The 23,889-nt window shown below is 40.1% G+C and overlaps 1 protein-coding gene across 1 annotated transcript; it reads left to right on the top strand.

Annotated features, from left to right (window-relative positions):
* The first annotated feature begins 9,615 nt into the window (after positions 1-9,615).
* LOC139660681 (uncharacterized) lies at positions 9,616-23,480 on the top strand. Its single transcript, XM_071538885.1, has 7 exons — positions 9,616-9,663; positions 12,432-12,625; positions 12,771-12,918; positions 14,341-14,545; positions 14,668-14,897; positions 23,064-23,207; positions 23,382-23,480. Exons 1-7 carry the CDS (start codon positions 9,616-9,618, stop codon positions 23,478-23,480), a joined length of 1,068 nt encoding a protein of 355 aa, XP_071394986.1.
* Positions 23,481-23,889: the final 409 nt, after the last annotated feature.

Here is a 23,889-nt window from a genome sequence, read left to right as displayed (position 1 = left end):
CAATATGCTACTGTCAGTAATAGCTGCCTAAAGTGAAATATACATCTTTCATTTACAACCAAAACTGTAATAACAATTTTACTCACCCTCTGATCCTTGCAGGGTCATCCAGGAACAGCCAGTCAGACAGCCGGGAGTGGTTGTGCCCCATGTACAACAGAAATGACTTGACCTGGCTGACCTTGGATTTGGCGTTCTCTGTCATTTTGAATGAGGGGTCGAGCCCCTCATGAAATACCATGTAGGTCTGGAGGTACTCCTCTGTAACGACACATCATTTATCATGTTATAATATATACGTGTGGACCCCAAAATAGCAGCTGTCCAATGACAACACCTTGCATTTAACAGACACTACATTTATGATAAATACATCCTTACCCATGCTTGCTGGCAGGGTGATGAGGCCCATGCGGTTGCCACGCCCGCACCCGGTGCTCCACGGTGAGAAATCTTTTAGTGGAGACTTCAGTGCCTTCTTTGCCCTGACGCTCGCCGTAGTGGGTCCCTTCCTCTTTTCCCAGAGAGCATCGGGGCTGGTCCCCGAGAGGATGGGCCTGCCTCCTCCTCCTCCTCCACCACACGTTCCTGTCAAAGTAAGTGAAAAACATTCAAAATAGACACACACAAAGACAGACAGACAGGAACAAAGACAAAAGACACACAGAGAGACTCACCTCTTGCTCCTCTTCCTCGTTGAGTGGGTATGCTGCTCCTCCTTTGTTCTGCTGTTCTTCCACTGGAAAAGCTGCAGCTTGGAGCGGAGAACCCCAACATCAGCAGCTGGTCCCTCTGCTCCCTCAATTTGTCCAGCTCTTTTTGGTATTGGATACGGATCGCCCTGCATTCCTCCACCCCGCAGTCTGCTACCGGGGAAATGGGCACCGGCTCGTCTACAATGTCCTCCAGGGCGTCCTCATCCATGTCCAGCATGGTGCTCATCGGTGGCGTGGGATCGGTGGCCCTCAGCTGGCACAGGAGCTTCATGGTGGCCTTTCGTTTGGCCACCTGTATCATGTCGAGCCTCTCCTGGATGGACAGCTCTGTATGACTCGTTCTGATGTGCCTGTCCAGGCATTTGAGCAAATACGTGCATCTGCTTATTGGGCAGGGAGCTGTTCGAATATTGACTCTCCCTGCTGCCAAATTAAGTAGGAGACGTCTTTCATTGTTGTTCAGCACCTGATGAATATTTTTGAGGTGCTTGTTGAGGGCACTGAAGCAACTCTTGCAAATGGCACAAATGGGCATTGTGGCCTGAAATGGAAACGACAACAACAACAATAATAATAATAATGATGAGGGTGAAACAATAGCCAACACAAAGTAACAGTTACACAATCATATACCTGTGCAATAGCAATATATCCGTCCGCCACAGAACTGGAGAAAAACCGCTTAAGTCCTAGCATGTTCGATCGATAAAAAGCTCAGTATCATGTCATAAAAGTTTAAACATTTGTTAGAAGCAGTGTTTATTTACCACAAGTCCCAAATATTTTATTACAATCACCATAAAAGTAGAACTGTTTTCCACAGGGGAGGGATATCAGAATCTACTTGGCAACAAACAAGAACATGATTGGTTAGAAATGAGTGGTGAGTTTAGGCTGCTTCATGGAGTTATAGGATAGTAATTTCTAAATTCACTTTTTTTTTAAATAATCTGTTAAATCTGTCAAAATAAATAAATAAAAAAGTTTATGTGTTAGAGGCCAAATAAGTTTTTTTCTCAACGTCCAGTCACATACAGAATCAGTTGACACATGACCCTATTTAGCCTCAATCAGAATCAGAAATACTTTATTGATCCCCAGGGGGAAATTGGGTTACTTTACAGTTGCTCCCATTCTAGAATAGAAATATATATAAGCATAGAGAAATTATAAAAAATAGAAAATAAGAAAATAAGTATGTAAAAAATATGTGCATTATACTACAATATATAACATAATAATAATATAACAATAATATAACAAAATATAACAAATAAGAAGTATCTCATGTGCATTAAACAACAATAAATAACAATATATATAGAAAAAATAGAAAATAACAAATAAGAAATATGTAAAAATATGTGTATCACATAACAATGTAAATAATAATGCTGAGAAATGGATCTGTAAATAAATGTGTTAAAATGCAAGAATAGTATAAATAAGAATATTAGTTGAGATGCACAGTATAAATGCAGTATTAATGAGTATTGCAGGGGTATTCAATTCCAGTCCTCGAGGGCCGGAGCCCTGCAGGCTTTTGTTCCTCCCCGGTAGTTAACGAGCCACACCTGTCCAGTATCTACCTGAGACATGGGCTGTGTTTCATTAGTCGTTCAGCACGCCCTTGTTGACTTCCCCTCTGCACTTGCCCTCGGGGGAATCCCTGTTTGTCTGAAAAACTGAAGTGAACTTGGTGAGATTGACCCTCGGAGGGCTGAGGGAGCGAGTCAACAACGATGGTCACTCCAGAGGTGTATATCACCCACAATGCATTGCAGTTATACATTTGGTGCATCCTTATTGGATAGTTTGGGCTGAAAGTGAACAAGGGCAGGTGCATTCCATTTAAATCCCCCCGCTCACTTTCCCTCTGCTCTCCAAGTGGCCTCTGTGCAACGTATGCTGTTACGTAATACCAAGGCTGAGGGGAAGTGAAATAAACACTATTTACTCAGATGTCCTGCCCCGACCTGCCTCCTCAGCAGGTGCTCCCTTCAAAACATTCCCACCGTCTGTGTTGCACTGCTTCAGAATGGCGACGATGCAGTAAAAAGGCCAATAAATCGACATTTTCAGTGGTTGCTTTTTCTGTGTTCTAATAATTTTTGTGAAATGTATATGGTGTAAATAATTTGACGTTACCTTTTCATGACTGTCAAACAACAGCAAAATCATTAAAATGTTTTTCTTGAAGTCTCAAAATGCTAGCATGAACCCTCTCTTTTTTGCTAGCTTGTTAGCATTTTGTGACTTCCAGAAAGCTGGGGCACGGGAGTAAACTGACCTGGAAATGTCCCTATACCCACAATGGAATAATAAGCACTCCCAGCTTGAGTTTTAATGTCAAAAATATATTTAGAATGTGAAATGTAAAAATGTGAAATGTAAACATACAAGTCATTATTGAAATAATTGTTTTGCAAAATGAAATACATTGTGAATGGTCCATTGACTTAAAGTGAGACTGCAAAATGAGACATTACAGTACCACTATAACAGAATGTCAATGTTTTTGAGGTGTATGTGTGTATGCCTCTCTATGCATGAAATTATAACTGTAGTTACATTGGTTTATTTGGATGAAATTAAAAAAGTTTACAGATAAAACGAGGTGATTTCTTTTGCACAATTTTTGTTTAAATGCCGTAATATCCTAACCAAGAAGTGTCTTACCATTATTAAAATATACAATAAAGACATAAATAAATCTGTATGTTCGAACAAAAATTTTAATTTAATTCTAAAAATTATTACACAACCTGTGGAAACTGTTTATAGTGTGCTTATGTAAAAAAAAAACAAAAAAAAAAAAAACATGCATAAACACTAATATGTTACCTACATATTTTTTAATTAAATAATTGGCTATATATTGCACAGCTTATTTTAAACATAGATCTAAAATGCATGTATGTTTCCATACATTACATATGCAAAACAAATATGTCTGCCACATATTCACACTTAAGTTCTCCATATATGTGGAAAATAAATAATGGAATCTAGTATATGCACATACCGTAAAACTTCAATTAAAAGCCGAGTCCCAATTAAACGCCGAGTCCCTTTTACTGGCTGAGTGCGGCTACACGTTTTGACAAATAAAGGCTGGTCTCAATTAGAAGCCGGTTGCCATTGATGCTGCGAAGCAGTTTATTTCTTTTTTTACTTGCACTCAAACGTCAGTCACATTTGTTGATCGCCATGGCAGCACAGAGAAAAAAGCTGGCTATGACCTGAAATTCAAGCTGTCAGTTGTCAAATTTGCTGAACCAAACTCAGGAGAAGCAGCAGCAAGACGTTTCTCCATTGATCTTTTTTCGGCTTTCATCCTTTCTAAGGTAGGCTACCGGTATTTTCATACAGGGCTCTCTCTCTCTCTCTGTGCTTTAGAACGTAACCGCTGTGAAACAATCAGAAAATAACGTTTTATTTCTCTGATTTACCGGCTTTCTCGCTACCACCGCTCCCTCTCTTCATTCACTTTCTAACTCCCTCGACCACGCTTCTCCCTCTCTCTCTCTCTCGGAGCGAGATCAAATGAGTGATTCGTAATTGATATATTATTCGATAGCCTAATTTTTATACAAGTAATATTCATACTGGTTTAAATAAACAATTTGATAGTATTTCCCATCTTTGCTGAGCGGTTCTATATGTAACTTTTACAAACTTTTTACATGTATAAATAGTTTTTTATTGCCAATGTGTGAACGGGTTGTAACGTAACTTAAAAAATGAGACCTCAGCCGACTTTCTCCGTTGCCTGTAACAGTGTGTAAAGCTACATTCTATGTGTTTTTTCCGGGAGATTCCAACGGATGTGACGTTATGCGCGCTCCCGTGGCTAGTCTCTTCAGCTTCACTACTTCACTATAGCTTGCTTGCTTGTAACGTAATACTTTCTGAGTGGATATGTTAGTTGGCTAGTTTGCCAAATCACTTCACCAGCTAACGTGATCCATGATACTAATTTATGTAGCTATTATGACAAATAGTGTTGATTTTAGCCAACAATAAATGATGTAACGTTACAAAGCAAAGGTGTATAACGATTGCCTTCTACTAGCCAAGAGCGATGCAAGGCAGCGGCGCACACGGGACAAGTTTGCCTTCAGGGCTTTCTCGTAGAAAGCCTTAGGGTAACCCTAACCCCTACCCAAACCATAACCGTGGATTTCTGTCAGAAAGGCTTTCTGACAGAAAGCCCTGAAGGCAAACTTCTTCCGTGTGCGGCAGCGGCGGCCAAATAACGTTATCTAACTGTACACAAAGCTATGCTAAGGTTAGCCAGCTAGCTGTAACTTAGCTACGCTGCATGGATCTGGCGTTTGTACAGTGAACTACAATGCTGATTTACAGTAATGGTGAAATAAACAATGGTAAGCTGTAATGACACAGCAAGGTGAACTACAGTCATTCAGGAAATGATGAATACATATACATATTCTGTGTAGTTCACTAACAGTTAGCGTTATTGCAGATAACAGATAGCGACATTCACATATGAAAACTGGCTAGCAAGCCAACGCCAACCTATAATATTATAAATACAGCCAATGTAACGTTATCACCCAACAAAGTTCACACATAGTCACAGTTCCTCCTCACAAAAACACAGCACTGAAAACATACGTAACATACATATAACTTCAATTAATAGCCCGAGAAAGAGAGAGAGAGAGAGAGAGATGGTCGAGCGAGCTAGAAAGTGAATGAAGAGAGGGAGCGGTAGTAGCGAGAAAGCCGGTGAATCAGAGAAATAAAACGTTGTTTTCTGATTGTTTCACAGCGGTTACGTTCTAAAGCACAGAGAGAGAGAGGGAGAGCCCCGTATCAAAATACCGGTAGCCTACCTTAGAAAAAAGATTTAAAAAAAAAAGATCAACGGAGAAATGTCTTGCTGCTGCTTCTCCTGAGTTTTGTTCAGCAAATTTGACAACTGACAGCTTGAATTTCAGGTCGTACTTTTTTCTCTGTGCCACCATGGCGATCAGCAAATGTGACTGACATTTGAATGCAAGTAAAAAAAAAAAGAAACTGCTTCCTCATCTATCAACATGATGCCGGTCCATCACGTTCATATGGTCACTGTTTTGGCCGATACACAGGATGCTCGCTCGCGCCTACGGAGTGCGGGCACATGCGCGAGCACGAGCAACAGGGTGCTGCAGTTACCTTAACGGCCACAGGTGTCACTAATAACAAGCATTTTCTGAATCTTACAAACAGTACCTTTAACAGTTATGAATTATGTTCATTATTTAGGCTATTTGTTTATTTATTTAGTTAAGCTCTCCTTAAATTGACCGCTGCAGCCAACACGCTTCAAAACGCACAACTTTTACTTTGAAGGCGAGCTGTCTCTGTTTTTGGCTCTCGACTTACGTGTTCAATTTTCATTGTACAAGTTGGATAATAGAACAAGCTGAGGCTTGGCGAGCTGAATTGCATTGCACGTCTTAGGACAATGAAATTAGGAAATACCCCAAAAAATGGGATTTTTCATTATACGTGAACAACAAATGAATTATACTTTAAGCACGGACACTGTCCCATATAGACGCCTGTCCCAAATATAGGCCGGTTGAGTTCAGTGTTTGAAGCAAATAAAAGCCCGGGCTATTAATTGAAGTTTTACGGTATATGTCACCTTATATGAGAGACTTCAAATATTTTTGCTTCATGTTTGAACATATAATTTTAATATGTGTGCAACAAATATGGGAATCTCAAATATGTCCATATATGTAAAGTTATATGTCCCAGTATTTAATATTCATATATGGCCATAGATCAGATTTTCGTATGGGGCACAGCAAGGGATCGCCGCCTTGTTGTCGACCTTCTCCCTCTGTGTGTGTATAGGCCAAACGGTCTTGAAGCCTCGGCTAGGATCAAGTGATGAGAACAACAATAATCAATGTTAGGAAATAACTACACAGCACAACTGAAGAAACCTATCATCACCGACGATGGTGCATATTACAATTACAATTACAATTTCACATTTGGCAGACGCTTTTATCCAAAGCGACTTACACATGAGATTTGCATACAACACAAGCAAGTTTCTAGATAGGAGAGAACAACGAGAGTAAGTGCTATAGAGCTAAGTTCTGGTCCAACAGGACAAAGGTGCTACGAGACAGTGCAACAAGCTAAGTTCTGGTCCAACAGGACATAGGTGCTTTTTTTTTTTTTTTTATGAAAGGAGGTATTCGCTAAAGAGCTGGGTCTTTAGCCTTTTCTTAAGGATAGAGAGGGATTCTGCGGATCGAATGGAGTTTGGCAACTCGTTCCACCACCGGGGAACCACAAAAGAGAAGAGTCTGGCTAGAGACTTAGGGCCTTGCTGAGGTGGCAGCACCAGGCGCTGCTCCATGGCAGAGCGTAGTGAGCGGGAGGGAGCGTAGACCTGAATGAGGGAGTTCAGGTAGGTCGGAGCCGTTTTGGTTATTGTTTTGTAGGCGAGCATCAAGGACTTGAACTTGATGCGGGCAGCAACTGGGAGCCAGTGGAGGGATATGAATAGCGGAGTGACATGTGCTCTTTTGGGCTGGTTGAAGACCAGACGCGCCGCCGCGTTCTGGATCATCTGCAGAGGTTTGAAAGTACAGGCCGGGAGCCCTGCCAGTAAGGAGTTGCAGTAGTCAAGGCGTGATATTACAAGAGCCTGTACCAGGAGTTGTGCTGCATGCTCAGACAGGTAGGGTCTGATCTTCCTGATATTGTATAGAGCAAATCGGCATGACCGAGCAACAGAAGTCACATGCTCCTTGAAGGTTAGCTGGTCATCAATCATGACACCCACGTTTCTGGCAGACTTTGTGGGTATGAGCTCAGTTGATTCGAGCTGGATACTGATACTGATATTAGTCTACAGATCAGGTTTTGGCAATTGTTTGGTTTAATATTTCCATATTCAATGCACACATTCTTCAGTTTGGGTGTATCACAGTCTAGAATTTAGCATCACAAAATGTTCATTGCAGAAACCTAACGTCCACTGGGTGTCTGGATGTATGTGATAGCGGAGGTGAATTTGCAGTGTTTACGGCACACAGCGGTGCCGCAAAAAAACAAGCAAATAGTAAACATGTCGTCCCCCACCAGTGATGTATTTCCCCCCTTGGGTTAGTCAGTGACAACAATTTCAATGTGGTAATAATAACAAATGGAGTGACTGAATCAAAGATATATTGTATGCATAATCTTAAAACATAGCTAGGTAATGTGAATGACAACTGAACAGGACAGTCATTCATACATGCTATCTAGCTACCATGTAGCTACACACATGCCGCTCAAAGAGACACTCAGAGTTAGTTAGCCCGCTAGCTAGCTAACGAATGAATAGCTACAGGCTAGCCAGGCTACAGCTTAAAGGCCTATTTCACTGCTGTGAATATGATGATTTATTAAAACTAGGTCACCCATGTAGTAGAAATGTGCAATTATTTTTGAAATTGGAGCCCTATGACCAGAGAACACTGAGAAAACGGGTGTAGATTCCCCATATCGCTCTTAAGGGGGAATCCTACAACAACCAGAATGCATTGCGCGCATCACTGACTCTGATGGTGCGTTCACGGTCAGTGTAGCACCAAAGACAAAGTCAGCAGAGACAAAGCAGCATTATATCGCTTTACTGAGGCTTATTTTCATTTACAAAACGTTTTTTCTCATCAAGTCTGGATAAATCGCACCTGTTTTCAAAGGATCATAAAACAAACCAGCACGCTGGAGTCAGTTATGTTATGTGGATCAACTCACCGAGTGCTGAACGGTGCCGCTGGATGTTGGCAAAGTCCGATATAATATTCTGTCAGAAAACAAGTCAGGTTCACCAAAGCACCGTCATGTTTGTTGCAGCGCGGAGTTTTCTGTCTGTCCCCCTGACGATCGTCACCAGGTACAGGTGTTCAGCCCCCGGTGCACTCTGTTTTGTCTGATTCCATGGCACTATATTCGGCCTCATAAGTTGTAATAGTGGCGCCACATCTCCGCTCCACCATTAATAGCTAGTTGGTTTTTTGTGTTAGATTCAGCTCTTCTGGATGAATCACGGAGAAATTTAGCAGCTTAACTTAGCTTAGCTGCGGCTGAAACGTCGCTCCGGTCCGGTGGTCGCTTCCTCTTCCAGACTCTGTTGTGTCTGATTCAACAGCGTGATATTAAGCCTCGTATCATGAAACTAGTTTTCTTCCAAATATACTGATATTTTAAAGTATTTAGTAGTATGATATATTATTGTCTGCTTTTCCCTGTCGCTCGCGTAGCATGGGACGGGAGTGTTTTGGGAGACTCACATTTTACCGTCCTTGAAGGCACCACTACAGAAAATGCGGAAACGTAGTTTGTAGTCTAAAGCCGATCTCCAAAGTTCGCCGCCGGCGTCCTTTTGCCAGCAAATGAACTGGGAGCTCTGGCTGCATAACCTGACTTGCCAGATGGTTTGTTACACAGAACCATCTGGGAAGTTGTCCTTGGAAACTGTTTGGAAAAGGGCAGGCACTTTCAAAAAATACTTGGCAGGTGATTGGATGAACCATCTGTCTATCACGGGCTAACTAACCAATCAGATCAACGAACCATATAAACAAACTCTTGCCGAAGCCGGTCGGGAGAAGAGCGAAAACATCTTTTCCATCCAGAAAAGCCTTCAGTGCCGTTCTTTGATCTTCTTTCAGTGAAGAAATACTCTCCAGTTCAGAAATAACTGATGTTATAGCAGCATCTACGCTAGCCTCTTTAGGAGCTTCCATTGTTGTGAACAGTCACTTCTCGCTGTCGCCACACCTAAGCCACGCCCCTAGCTGCCCTCATAGGACGCCGATTGGTCCGCACCGCTGTGGTTCAGCCACAAACCCAGAACTTGAAGCCTGCCAAGATGGATTCTCGCGTGATCGTGATCTCGCGAATCCAGCTGCCTCGCAAGGTAACTGGCTGCAGGCAACATGGAGGGAAGTTAAACATTCTTCATTTGCATCTACTACCGACATTGTAATGATACAAAGCTGGTTGAAAATCGGCGAAGTTGCCCTTTAAGGCTAGAGCGCACCAGCCGGTCATTCTTGCATGTCCTTGCTAGCTATGTGGTGAGCGCCAGCTAGTTAACTTGATCGTAACCATTCATTGCATTGCTCATTCATTCACCAAGAACTAAGCTGTAAGTTTGTTTAGCTCGTGAAGCACTTCTGACACGATTAGCTAGCTAGACGGTTATCTAGCGAGTCCCTTACAAAAAAGTCACACGTGAAATCGACCATTTCACATGTGAAAATGTCCATTTCACATGTGAAAACTGCACTTTCACATGTGATATGCTTTATTCACATGTGAAATGAAATTTACACGTGAAAATATAATGTGTGTGATAATATAATGTGAATTTGACATTTTCACATGTGATTTTCTGTATTCACATGTGAAAAAACGTTTTCACATGTGAAAATTAAGTCTGTGTCATAAAGTCACATGTGAATTTGACATTTTCACGTGATTGGCTTTATTCACATGTGAACTGAAATCTTTACAAAAAAAAAGGAAAAAAGGGTTTCACAGGTGAAAATTAATATGGAAGGCCCAGCAGTTCAAAAATATGTGATTTCCAACACGTTGAAAACGCGCAAAGAACGTGTTGTCAACGTTCATTTTTCACACGTTGACCAGACGTTGACGACACGTTAACAACATGTCGATGACTGTGATCTCAGACGCCAATTTCACATCATTCTGAGCCATTTGGCCACTTGTCCAGTTTGAACGGATGAGTGTCGTAAGATCCCATTGGCTGCCGAGCACTAGGGTTAAACCATTTCTGTAAGCCTAGGGGTTGCCTACCACTATTTAGCATGCTAAGGATCCTCTTATTTCTTTGTCCTTTTCTTCCTTTTTTTGTGTAGCCTATAAAAATAAAATATTTGGATTGCAGTTTTATGACTCAAATTATTATTTATCGACATAAAATTGCCTCCTTTTGCTCCACTACTGCATTTTTTGTTAAACAAACACATTAGTGGACATTCTAGCTTTCATCAAACTTTAGTGTTCTATCATTAAAAACATTAACAATTGTGTGGGGAAAAAGAATCGGTGTATCATTCGTTCTTTTCATATTCAATTGAGAATCCAAAATCGGAAAATGAAAAAACGATTCGTTATTTCGTTATTCGTTTATGAATCTGATACCAAAAACAAATAACGGTTCGTTTTTCGTACTTTCGATTTTATGCTCAGATCAAAAATAGGAAATGAAAAAATCAGCCACGGGCCCGAACTTGATTTTGATATTCAATTTGTCCGATTTGTGTGACCCGGAAGTTACTGTCTTCTTCGTGTGTTGCACTTGATAAGTTTGCAGAAAAAAGAAAGCCTGAAAAACCAGAATCACGCAGTGATTGTAAGTAAGATTGTATGTAGGTTATTCTTTTTTTTTTTTGAGTAGGCCTAACTTGGTACCGACACCATGGCCGCACTGGAACCATACGCTAATTTAATTAAAGACTTATTTGAAACTGGCAAGACGCATGCAGAGATTTCCACCACGCAGCAGCAGATGGGAATTCAGCGATGCTCTGAAATGAGTGTTAGAAGATTCTGTGTTCAGCACAACCTTAAGCGAAAAAGACATGTCGGCCTATCAGACACAGAACTGGAGAGGGCTGTGATTGGATCAATATATGGGGTAAGTTTTCATTTAGGTTTTCACATTTTATATCCTGCCTATCTTTCAAACGTTGCTGTTGTAAAAACATTTTGTGAATATTTTGGGGCACCTTGACGGGGACTGCCCATTGTTCCCATGGCCCATTATTCAGAAACCCCAATAGTCCAAAAAATGTCCCATTTGTCCGAGAGCCCATTATCCTGAAAACAAACATCCATTTATCAAACAAACAGAAGCACATGGCTAATTAGGCATCTGTGTAGGATCTATGTCGGAACTGACGTCCGGTAACTAACTACACCACTCGGCTGCTCCAAACATCAGACCATGTGCGTCCATGAAGAAAAAGTGAATAGCTTGTTCTTCTTTGGGGATTAAGCCTCACTACCATCGTAATATCACTGCTGCATGGAACACTGCTTAATTCCAACCAGGTAAAAGGGATTGTTAGAGTAAACATCCGACAGCGATGTCCAACAGCCAGCTTCCTCCGTTGCAGAAGCACATGGCTAATTATTATGCAGAATTACATCATCAGACGTCATTCTGCATAATAATTAGCCATGTGCTTCTGTTTCTTTGAGAAACGATGGAAGATTTAGTGTGAACAATAGACGGGCAAAGAAAGATACATTTGCCTCAGAGTAGATTCATTCCATTATAATTATTATTTGGAATGTTTGTTTAAATTATAGTTAACCTAATTTGTTAACTTATATTAATGATCTGAGGACAAACGGTGAGATTTCATTTTATTTGTTGAGGATATTTCCTTATTATTCATTTACTTTTTCTGTTTATTTCCAGCACATCGGAATGAATTGTAAATAAACTAACTGCAGGGAGAGTGTGTATTTTCGGAGCAATGGATGTTTGTTTTCGGGATAACGGGCTGTCGGACAAATGGGCTTTCGGTCCAATGGGACATTTTTCGGACTATGGGGTTTCGGAATAATGGGCCATCGGAACAATGGCATGGCACCCAATCTGACAAAGATGGGAGCCTGCATTAATCATAATATTTCAATTTTCTTAAGGGTGCTTGCAATCTAAATCCAGTCCCTTATCATGCTGAATATGTGGGCCATAAACTTCATCTTGATCAAAATGAGAAGCTTGTGATGTTCGGAGTGACACACGTCTTGGCAGTTGATGGCTACAGCAGCAAAACTGTTGCCAATTCCACCATGCCAGTGAAAAACAACCTTGTGATTTATGAGGAAGTTTACAGGTGAATACATTCAGAACCAATGTTATTGTCATACTCTTTTCTGTGCTATGTATATTGTCTTTTCATTGAATGTAATGCCTTTTTCTTATTGGATCAGTTAAGTTCAGTGCAGCCATGTGCACATGTACACATTATTTTATTCCAGATCTGCAGTGGTCAACCATGGGATGTGGGACCAACTCAGGGTCGACCATGGCAGGGAGTTTTCCATGTGCCTGTACATGCAAGAGAAGCTGTCAAGACACAGACACAACCTCAGCAGGCCACCATACCTCCAAACAACATCAACAAGGGTGAGGTTTTTGTAATACTGACAAACAGTGCAACTAATATAATCAAACATAAGAAAGAAACACTCTGACCATTTTTTTCTTCTTAAAAATAAGGACTGAAAGCATTTTAAATGGAAATTCATTTTCCTTGCTTAAGAAACTGCTCTATAATTATTATTATTAGGGGCCGGGCAGCTCTGCTTATTCTTCTTCTTCCCATGCATGAAAATAAACAAAACTTTGCACATAGGTCCAGTCCCATGCCAAACTTACTCAACTGGCTTTGGGGGTCAGTAGTCCTAATGGTGGTTCTACAGCAACCGTGTAAAGTTTAAAACTTTGAAAATTCATAACAAATCAGTCGTACGTGCTACGGCTTTGCAACTTTCACCAAAATGTAGAGCAGAAATGTTCAGATGCTTCGAGCTGGCAGGAATTATGAAGTCCATCACTCTGTTTTTCTCAAAAACTGTAAAACTAATGAAACCTATCTCCTCCCACATTTTTTGCTCAATTGACACCAAACTTGCTACACTGCATCTTCAGACTGTCCTCCACAAACAATCCAGCCAGATTTTTGAAATATCAAAAATTGAGCCCACAGTGCATCAAAATGTTTTACTGTAAACAGTACTGTAAACAGCTACTGCAAATTCTTGCTAAATAAATCTCCAATGTTCATGAAAATAAATGACACAATTTTGCTGTCATGGTAGATGAAGTGTGGTAAATTTCATAATTGTATCTCAAAAACTGAATTTTTGACAGTATTTTGAATTCTGCCCTCATGTAAACTATTGCAGTCAATGGGAATAGAGCATCTTTAAACATCGGTTTTTGGCATATGGAGTAATCAATCTTTGTAAAAAAAAAAAAAAATTACAGACATCTCCATGTTGTCTAGATGAAGTATGCAAATTCTCTGAATTTTTTCGTGAATACTGAATATTTGACACTAGTTTGAAATCTGCCTTTACATGCATGGACAGCTGTTATCCTGCACCCTGGTGGTTGCCTAAGTTCTAGTGTGAAGCCTCTAATTTTCCCACTTCTCAGGTAGCTCAACACGATCGAGACTTGCCATTGGTGGCAAAGGTTGTGAGTTTGAGCCCCGGGTGCTGCAGAATGAATATGCTTATGTCTACTCAGGCATTGTGCTGTGTGGATTAGAGACTCATGATTTCAAAGATACTTCAAGGATTAATGATAATTTTGGTCCGGACAGGTCTGCTGATGGACCCTCATGTATTTCTCATTTGTCCTCCTTGTCCTCCTTGTCCTCCTCCTCCTCCTCCTCTTCTTCTTCCTCCTCCTTCTTCTTCTTCCTCTACCTCCTCAAAATGCCCGGCCCCGACTCACCGCAGGGCATCAGCTATAATCTACTATTACATTTTCTGCAGTTGTATTTTCATACCATCTGAAAACATGTTTTGTGGTCAACAGAATCTTCGAGTGGAAAGGATTTGGCCCGAGGTGAACAATCGAGTGAACTACCCATTGAAACAGGCCCTGGTACACCTGCTGGACCAAGAAGTCATCAACATGGAGGACAATATGACTAAATTCTGCATCTCAAACCTGACATGTCAATTAAGCCAAATTGGACTAGGCAGAGTGGTGCAATCATGGAATGCACACAGGATCCCAGGTATGCTAAACTGAATATGTACAACACTTTAGAAGCAATGGTTATTTTTTTACACTCCAACCACATACAACATAAACGGCATTGCTTTGTTAGGTATTCGTTACCATGTTTCCTTGTTTTAGGCCGTGGGATACCCAATGAACTCGCAGCAGGTGGCTGTCCAGCTACAATTTCTGAGGAGCTGCTGCCCAGTGCCTCTGTTGTGGCAAACATGTATGAGGAAGAATTGGGATCCTTGCTGACTTGGGTGTCGGTTTTTGGAACTGACCCCTTTTCATCTGAGGATAGATGTCATGCAGAACAGGACTTTGCAGAAAACTACCCTGACATCTCTCTTCTTTTTAATCATGTGGTAAACAATGACTATACTCCTTTCCAAGATGCCTTGTTGTACCTCATGAATGTGACCCAAAGATATGTCTGAAAAAAGTAACTGAAATGCTGTGGTGGTTTTTATCCAATCTGTGGTGTTGTTGAGTAGCTAGGTAAACAGACTGCTATGTGCTCTGCTACTGTATGTGTTGCTCTTAAAAAAAAGCCAAGGCATAAAGATTGATTTAAAAATCTTATGTAGCTGCCACTGTGTCCCCAAATTGTCAGTTGAATAATTTGGCAAATACACTTTTATTGCTTTAAACTCTGTTGTATTTAACTTTTTTTTAGGTGAAATAAAATCTTGCATACAAAGACATAAAAATGTATTGCACCAGTATTGCCAGAAAGGCAGACTTTTTATGTTTTATGTTAACTTTAAATAAAAAAAAATATACAACATAAAATAGTGCAAATTTGAGCTTGTAACTTAGCTTTCACAGCATTGAAATGTGGGTAAAAAAATAAAATAATCGAATAAAACTATGCACATCAAGGAGTGTGCTTTAACTGCAGACTTGAAATGTTATTCAAGGAAGAACAGAACAATTAAGAACAGCAAAACTATGCAATTGCGCATGCTTGCATACTGTACAATATTACTCCAAGAGTATGTTTCCCAGTGCAGCCAATGCACCAGAGAGTCCAGTGAGTCTTTGTATGTTGTCACCAAAATCACCAGCTCGACATTTTGGGCAAAAGGCAGAATTTTTCTGCCACTCCACAATGCAGCTCCTGCAGCCAATAAGGCTTTGGCAGCATGATGAAACCATGGGCTCAACCACTGGACCTGCAAATTTGATTCAGAAAACAGTTTTAATTTTTTTTTTTTTTTTTTTATGATGTGGAGGTCTATTTTCTTCAAGGAAAGAGGTAAATTAGTTGCACTGATATCTGTATTAAGTAGACAAAACTTTGTCTATGGTACCATCAGTTTATTTACTGTATGTACATTTGTGGTTGTTTAGAACACCTGACCTGGGATTTTCCATCCTTCTGAATTGAGTTTATGTATTTTGAACAACCTTTGAGTTATGGGTAATACAGGTTTTTAAAGAAAATAATATTTTAAAAAATTACTTCTGCAGACAAGACAGGCAAAGGCATCCCTAACAGCTGCTGCTTGGGCCTCTGTCAGGGACACTGACAGGAATTTGCAAACTCCATCAGCTCCTTCATTGTAGTGGACACTTCTTGCAGTCCCTGGGCTGCCAGGACCACCTCTTCAACTCTGTCCAAAACGTCATCGAGGCCAGTATCATCTTATCGACTGAAAAACAAGCAAAATATACAACAAGCAAATTATATCCTACTTGTTCTCAACAATATCCTTTTTACAGTTAAAATAAATGCAATCATTTTAACCTTGTCAATTGCTACTCCTGTCATTGTAGACCTAGTATTTCAAATCCAGGCGGTTTTATGCACAATGTTACCTGCTGTTACTTCCATTGATCTGGGAATCTAATTTGTTATTCAGAATTATTTTTGATTAACACATTAATCAAAATCAAAATCTATAAATAAATTAAATCTTAGCGACCCTAACTCTCATGCAATGTGTGCCCATGCAATGGACAACATCCCAGAAACTGGACAGAAAATTCATTGCATAACACCTACACCAAAAGGTTGTGAATCAGTCAAGTCAGTGTTGTGTATGAGATTCTCTATAAGTCTTTACCTGGAACAATATGTGACTATTTGTACTGGGGCCTATATTGGCAAAACATCTTACAGATAAAAGTTACTCCTCATTTATCAATTTAGGAGAACATCCATACAAATATGCAACCATAATAATTGCAAAAAATGCAAATCCAGTTTAAGTACCTCAGTCTCCTCTTTTTACTTGATTGTACCTGCAGGAAGTGTTCTTTCTGCACAGCAAATATTTTCCTTGCATTTTGCTTCCAAAATGCTGATCCTGTATAGAAAATAGTCGATTAGTTGTGCGCGTGACATGTCTCAGGAGATGGAGTGGTTTTCTTAAAACTAGGTTTCAAGGGGTTCATGGGTTACATAATGTTGAAACCTGAAGGTTTCAAGAAACCACTGGGCAATTACTCTTAATACAAATGCGTTTATTTGAAGCATACATAAAAAGTATGCTGGATTTACATAAAAGTATGCTGGATTTATATGTAGTTTTCCTGAGGCTATCATATAAACAATACAAAGTATTCAACTATACCTCTGGTTCCTTCAGAGTCCAAGATTTTGTTTCCCTGGCTGTCAGTGAGGATGAGTGAGTCCTCTTGTCCAAGGGCATCATTGACTTTACCGATGATGCCCGTAACAGAAGCCTCAAATTCAGAAAAACGCACTGTCAGCGTTTTGCTGGTCTCCAACTTGCCATCCACAATTTCAGCGATGAAGATGTTCCTGAATATTGATATGAAAGCAAACATTTTTTTTACTCATTTTATATTGTTTAGGCCTTATCCCACTACTATAATTGGAGAGCGGTTTGTGTGTTTGTGTGTCCCACCATGGAGGAGAGGAGAGGAGGAGACAAGGACAGGACAGGAGAGGAGTGGAGAGGAGAGGAGAAGAGGAGAGGGGAGAGGGGAGAGGAGAAGACCAGGAGAGGAGAGACAAGGAAAGGAGAGGAGAGGAGACAAGGAGGGGAGAGGAGAGGAGAGGAGAGGAGAGGAGGAGACAAGGACAGGAGAGGAGAGATGAGGAGAGGAGAGGAGAGGAGAGGAGAGGAGAGGAGAGGAGGGGAGGGGAGGGGAGGGGAGAGGAGGAGGAGGAGGAGAAGAGGAAAGGAGACAAGGAGAGGAGACAAGGGGGGAGAGGAGAGGAGGAAACAAGGACAGGAGAGGAGACGAGGAGAGGGGAGAGGAGACAAGGAGGGTAGAGGAGAGGAGAGGAGAGGAGAAGAGACAAGGAGGGGAGAGGAGAGAAGAGACAAGGAGAGGAGAGGAGAAGAGACAAGGAGGGGAGAGGAGAGGAGAAGAGACAAGGAGGGGAGAGGAGGAGAGAGGAGAGGAGAGAGAAGAGGAGACAAGGAGAGGAGAGGAGGAGGTTATACATATAACATATAATACAGCCAGTGCAATGGTAATGGTAATGGGACGCTATCTTTAAATAGCTTTGATGCTTGGTCTACTTAATAATAGGTCTATGGTGCATCCAGGTAAATTATGCAGATTTGTGTGACTGGGTGACATAATGTAGCCATTACATTGAAAGCACATTCTTCTGCAGATGTATTATCAGTGTCAAATATGGTCACATTTGTGAATAAATGTTGTAAGTCTTACTGTTTGTAGTTATGGCTAGCATAACAACATAGCAGTTCATATTGCCTTGAATACAAGGGTAATCGTATAACATACTCTAACATTGGTGTGATGCTCTTATCCGGTGTGATACAAACAGTAGTTGCATATGAGGAGTGAAAGGTTTATTTGGTCACCTTTGGAATGTTTTTGCCACGGTGGCTCTTGGAATTGCAGAAGCCCTTGTAGCAGAACCCGCAGCAGCGCTGGGTGGGCGGTGGAAGGAAAAGTGGGTAGGGTTGTGTGTTACTGGCACACTAGATGAGTCCTCCACGCTGATACTCTCGCCGTGCACCTCGTAATGCCCCCTTACTATGAGGTCTAAAGAGCTAAAGTGGCCGTCAGTCCCAGGGGAATACGGCTACATTGCTGTCATCGGTGATGTAGAGACTGGGGCCATGTACCTTTTCAAATGTAAACAGTGAGGGAAGGGGTTCACCACAACGTTAGTAGTTATAAAATAACGTGCGTCTGTACAATTTTACAGAATAAATATGACATATTTTTAGACAAAACTACAATACCTGGAAGATCCTGCCGATTTTTTTCGGTTGTCATGTCGTCTTCCTTGAGAGTTAAGCGTTTAGTTCCTCTGAACAAGATGAAACTCTCCACGATTGATCGTCAAGGCTAGCAAAACTGAATCAAGCTAACGAGGCAGTAACTTCCGGGTCACACAAATCGGACAAATTGAATATCAAAATCAAGTTCGGGCACAAGGCTGGTTTTTTCATTTCCTATTTTTGATCTGAGCAGAAAATCGAAAGTACGAAAAACAAACCATTATTTGTTTTTGGTATCAGATTCATAAACGAATAACGAAGTAACGAATTTTTTTCATTTTCCAATTTTGGATTCTCAATTGAATATGAAAAGAACGAATAATACACAGATTAAAAAGTTACAGCAGTGGTACAATGCTCAATTTCCTATTCTGAGACGAAAATTGGAAAATGAAAAACGGGGTTTTTTTAATTATCAATGTTTGTAACAACGTTTTAAAATAAAATAAAATAGAGCCGTTTTCCATTTTATTTTGTCCTCAAAATAGAACATGTATTATGAATACATATGAAGACAAGAGTTGTTGCCCCCTTATTCCACAAGAGGGAGTATACCCTTAAGTGAGCGCTTCTGTGAAGAATATAAACAAAGGCAAGGCACATACATTGTACTGTAGTGCTAAGAGAAAGGCTGGACAGAAACGTGTAACGATGTACTGCAATGTCTGTGTATTTTGCAGAATACCAAGTAAAGGAAGAAAATAATAATCCATACTGAGTTTACTTTATTCAAGTGTGCAACGTGTGCGCGCCTTGTGCCACAGAAATGGATGGAGAGGCCACAGATCTATAAGGTTCTTACAGCACATCGAAAGGCACTGAAGGTTATGCCCAATATCCTTGCAATGGAATCTGCCCTTCGATGCCTTCACTGCTATGTAGGAGCATTTATTTTCCACTGTCAAGATGACTAAAGGCGACCGCAGACCGCAATAGAAACACCGGCAACTGACAGCGCTCAGTGGCTTTGGCGTTTCAGTGCGCACTCTGGAAGTGCCTGCATGCATCTAAAGGCTAACATGGATTTCAAAACATTAAATAACAAGCGACTTTAGTTCAAACCAAAAGAAATACTAAAGCTAAAAGCAATATCTGACTGGCGTCTCAACCAGTTAGACACACCTGTGTCAATTACTAGACAGCGGACGCAAAGTGGCTTACATGTCATCTCAATGCTCATAACTAGGCTTTTTCTTTTATAAAACATATACAAAAAAGGCTCCTGCAGCTATTCTTGACTTATTTTTATTTTAATCACAGATGTTTGAAATCTATAATGGCAGCGGTCATTTACAGCAAGTTAACAAACTTAAAGTTAATAAGTTAACTTGAAGTTAACAAATTGATAGCCAGACCCATGATTTTATTGTCAAATAATGAGAGAAGTCTGCTGCTATTAACAAGGAGCCATCAGACCGTTTGCATGATCTTGGGCCAGGGCGCAAATAAAACTGTTGAACCACATTAATACATTTTAATACAACGTGCTGTAGCCTATATGTGCATAAAATACAAAATAGGCCTAATGAATGAAAATGTCTGTCCTGCATAATCTGCATAGCCTTTTTCAAGTCTATAATTATTCAGCACGAGCACCTCAATTAAGCCTTATACCAGATATATTATTATTATTGTAATATATAATAATATTCATTCATTCATTCATAATATTCATTCATTTATAATATTCAACCGTCTGTGATTTGTTTCCAGTCATGGAGTCTTGAGCAGTTTGCAGTGGAATCACATCAGTCCCATCTTCAGTCCTAGCCATTTCAAGTCCGTCACATTGCTAAACCAGCATATAAACTGTCACAAAAGCAGCCATAAAATTTATTCTGGCTGTTATGAAGTGTATAATAAGCTACTCAGTAACAATCCAGGTTACTTGTTGGTGTGATCATTGTGGAGCATCTGTAATGCACAGTTAAAAACGTTCATGTCCCTTATTTTCTGCATGACTATTCCCAAGTATTGCAGATATAAACTATGTGTGTGGTTCTAGAAAGAAACAATAATACACTTTTTTTCTTTGTGTCTTTGTGTTTACTTAAATGTTATAAATGATTTAACTAATTGGCTAAATACTTACTTCTCAGGTAAATGCCTTTAATAAGAATTTTCAGGGTGGCCTAGGACTTTGGCACAGTAGCATACATCTGCTGTCAGGAAAGCCAAATCAAATTAGTATCTGACCTAATTACAAGCTCTCATTCTAATACTGAAAGTCTTTGGAAGGCTGTAAAAATGGGTAATATCACCTGTGTACCTAATTATGTCTGATGGGTGCCGAATCTCTGAACAAAAAGAGGTCTGTTTAGGTTTGAACAAGTACCATTATTAGTGATAATGTGCCCCCTACTGGTCATAGCCTAAATTAAATAAAAATGCTAAAAAAAAAAGTTCATGTTGTTTTCCAAAGACAGATATTCATTACAATGGTCTGTATCCTAAACCAGCATTGAGCGAGTGCCACAGCTGTAACTTTTTCCCCACACAATTGTTAATGTTTTTAATGATAGAAAACTAAAGTTTGATGAAAGCTAGAATGTCCACTAATGTGTTTGTTTAGCAAAAAATGCAGTAGTGGAGCAAAAGGAGGCAATTTTATGTCGATAAATAATAATTTGAGTCATAAAACTGCAATCCAAATATTTTATTTTTATAGGCTACACAAAAAAAGGAAGAAAAGGACAAAGAAATAAGAGGATCCTTAGCATGCTAAATAGTGGTAGGCAACCCCTAGGCTTACAGAAATGGTTTAACCCTAGTGCTCGGCAGCCAATGGGAACTTACGACACTCATCCGTTCAAACTGGACAAGTGGCCAAATGGCTCAGAATGATGTGAAATTGGCGTCTGAGATCACACGTCATCGACATGTTGTTAACGTGTTGACAACATGTCGACAACACGTTCTTTGCGCGTTTTCAACGTGTTGCAGCATGTTGTCGACGTGTTGGAAATCACGTATTTTTGAACTGGGCCTTCCATAAAATAAAATATGTGTCACAAAGTCACATTTGAGTTCGAAACATTCACATGTGATTGGCTTTATTCACATGTGAACTGAAATTTTTACATGTGAAAATCAAGTATGTTACAAAGTCGCATGTGAGTTCGACATATTCACAGGTGATTGTCTCTATTCACATGTGAAAAGAGGTTTTCACAGGTGAAAATGAAGTCTGTATCAAAGTCACATGAATTTGACATGAGATGTGAAAATCACAAAACACAACATAAAAAAATGTTTTGGTAATGACCATGTACATTTTGCCAGTAAACAAGTTAAAGCAAATTATTTTCAGCAAATGGTAATTACTGTATTACAAGGGAAAACAAAAATTCAAGTTCAAGTTCAAACTGCAAGCAGAGGAAGTGCGCAGGTTTGCGCATGCGCGTTGAGGAGGAAGAAAATAACCGCTCTGTCATTACCAAGGAGGTTCTATAGTCGTTACCAGTGAAAAGTCAACTAAAGGCAAGCTGCTTTATCAGACATTACAAAGTCATCAGAGTTCATCAGCTTCGGTTTCTTTCGGAAATACACCCCAGCGTAAGGTCTATATATCGCGTAACACAAGAAGAACACACTTTATTTTACCATCTTGGTTTTCATCCGACCGTGGATTCTCCAAGGTAAGTTAGCTTGATTTACCTTAAATGTAACGTTACCTTAGCTAACTAACGTTACATCATTGAAAATAGCAGGGCGCAGTGCTTCCCGAGCCCCTTCATTAAAGCCACAAGTTAGTACATTTTTATTCAGTAAAATGTCTGATTCAGACTGTTTTGTTTTATAGCCTATATATGACGAATTGCATCAAATTTTTCCCTGTAACATTATTCCTTTGCGGGTTCAAATGTCGGATGAAAAGTAGTTTATCTCTGTGATAATATAAGCTAACGTTAGAGATGAGCTCAAAACAGAACCACCAAGATGTGTTCTGTAAGAGAAAGTTGGCATTTACATTGAACAATCAAGCAGACTGCCACGAAATGAGTTTTAAGTGTGTGTGTGTGTGTGTGTGTGTGTGTGTGTGTGTCACCCGTAGCACCACCACTTGGATATCAATTTGTAGCTTTGGCCTAGCTAGACCAAAGCTACAGGACCAGCCACTGGTGTCAACATTTAAACAAAGATTGCTAGTTCAGGAACAGGTAACTCTCTTCTCTCTCGTTTATGCAGAATTTACATATTTTACATTTACATACATATTTTAATATTATAATGAATATAATTGCTCTTTTTTGTATCCCCCCCCCTCTCTCTTTCTCTCTTCCTCTCCCTCCCCAGGTTTATGCAGAATTTACATGCATTAACCGTGTTGATCGAGCACTGGACAGTCACACCAGGGGCTTGCTGAAGATATACAGAGCCAAACCAGGACAAGCGGGACAAAATTACATGGAAGATTTACTGGAGAAACTGGATGCACAGGTAAATAATCAATTTGTCAATCAAAGAAAGATTGATTTTCGTGGCTTTATCTCTGCATAACTAGTTTTTGGCATTTTTCTTTGTGCTTAATTTCAAACAAGATCATTTCTCAAGCTTGGACGTTCTCTCTTTCTCCTTCTGTCCCCCTTCTCTTTCTTTCTCTCTTTGTTGCAGACTACAGACTTAACTGCACACGGGAGATCTACTGTTCTTCGGGGTCTTCCCTTACTTGAGAGATTCGGCTTCACTGTCAAAGACCATCCTGGTGAGTAGTGTGCTTGTTTCAGCAAATCACACTTACACACTCTTATTTACTTCTTTATCAGTCTAGTTGCTTCAGCAAGAACTAGAGATGCACCGATTGCAATTTTCTTGGCCGATTCCGATTTCCAATTTTTTAAAGTCTGACCTGCCGATTCCGATTTTGGCCGATTCCGATTTTCTTTCTAAGAACTATAATTGACAGCATACACAAACATTTTTTTTACTTTTCTTTAATGGAAAATTTAAATTCAATTGTATGTTCATAGTAAAACATTGACTATTAATAACTTACATTTTCTCCAAAACTGGACCAGGTTACAGGACCTTCTCTCACTCTCACTCAAACAAATCTCAAAATAAATTATAAAAGTGCTCCAGGTTACTGGACAGAGCTTTTATGTACAAATAAAATCCAACT

The sequence above is a fragment of the Centroberyx affinis genome, unplaced genomic scaffold (assembly GCF_046629955.1).
Source record: "Centroberyx affinis isolate AG114_WGS23_722 - 3 ecotype Tasmania unplaced genomic scaffold, CSIRO-AGI_Caff_v1 ptg003362l_1, whole genome shotgun sequence".
In the NCBI taxonomy this organism is placed as follows: Eukaryota; Metazoa; Chordata; class Actinopteri; order Beryciformes; family Berycidae; genus Centroberyx; species Centroberyx affinis.
The sequence above is the reverse complement of the archived record's forward strand: the minus strand, read 5'-3'. Positions and strand labels throughout refer to the sequence as shown.

Bases quoted from the DNA above. Each gene is read 5' to 3' on its own strand.
- LOC139660681 (XM_071538885.1), top strand. From the start codon at position 9,616: ATGGATTCTCGCGTGATCGTGATCTCGCGAATCCAGCTGCCTCGCAAG. The intron at 9,664-12,431 runs GTAACTGGCTGC...AATTTTCTTAAG, and splicing joins GAATCCAGCTGCCTCGCAAG to GGTGCTTGCAATCTAAATCC. The intron at 23,208-23,381 runs GTAAATAATCAA...TCTTTGTTGCAG, and splicing joins TGGAGAAACTGGATGCACAG to ACTACAGACTTAACTGCACA.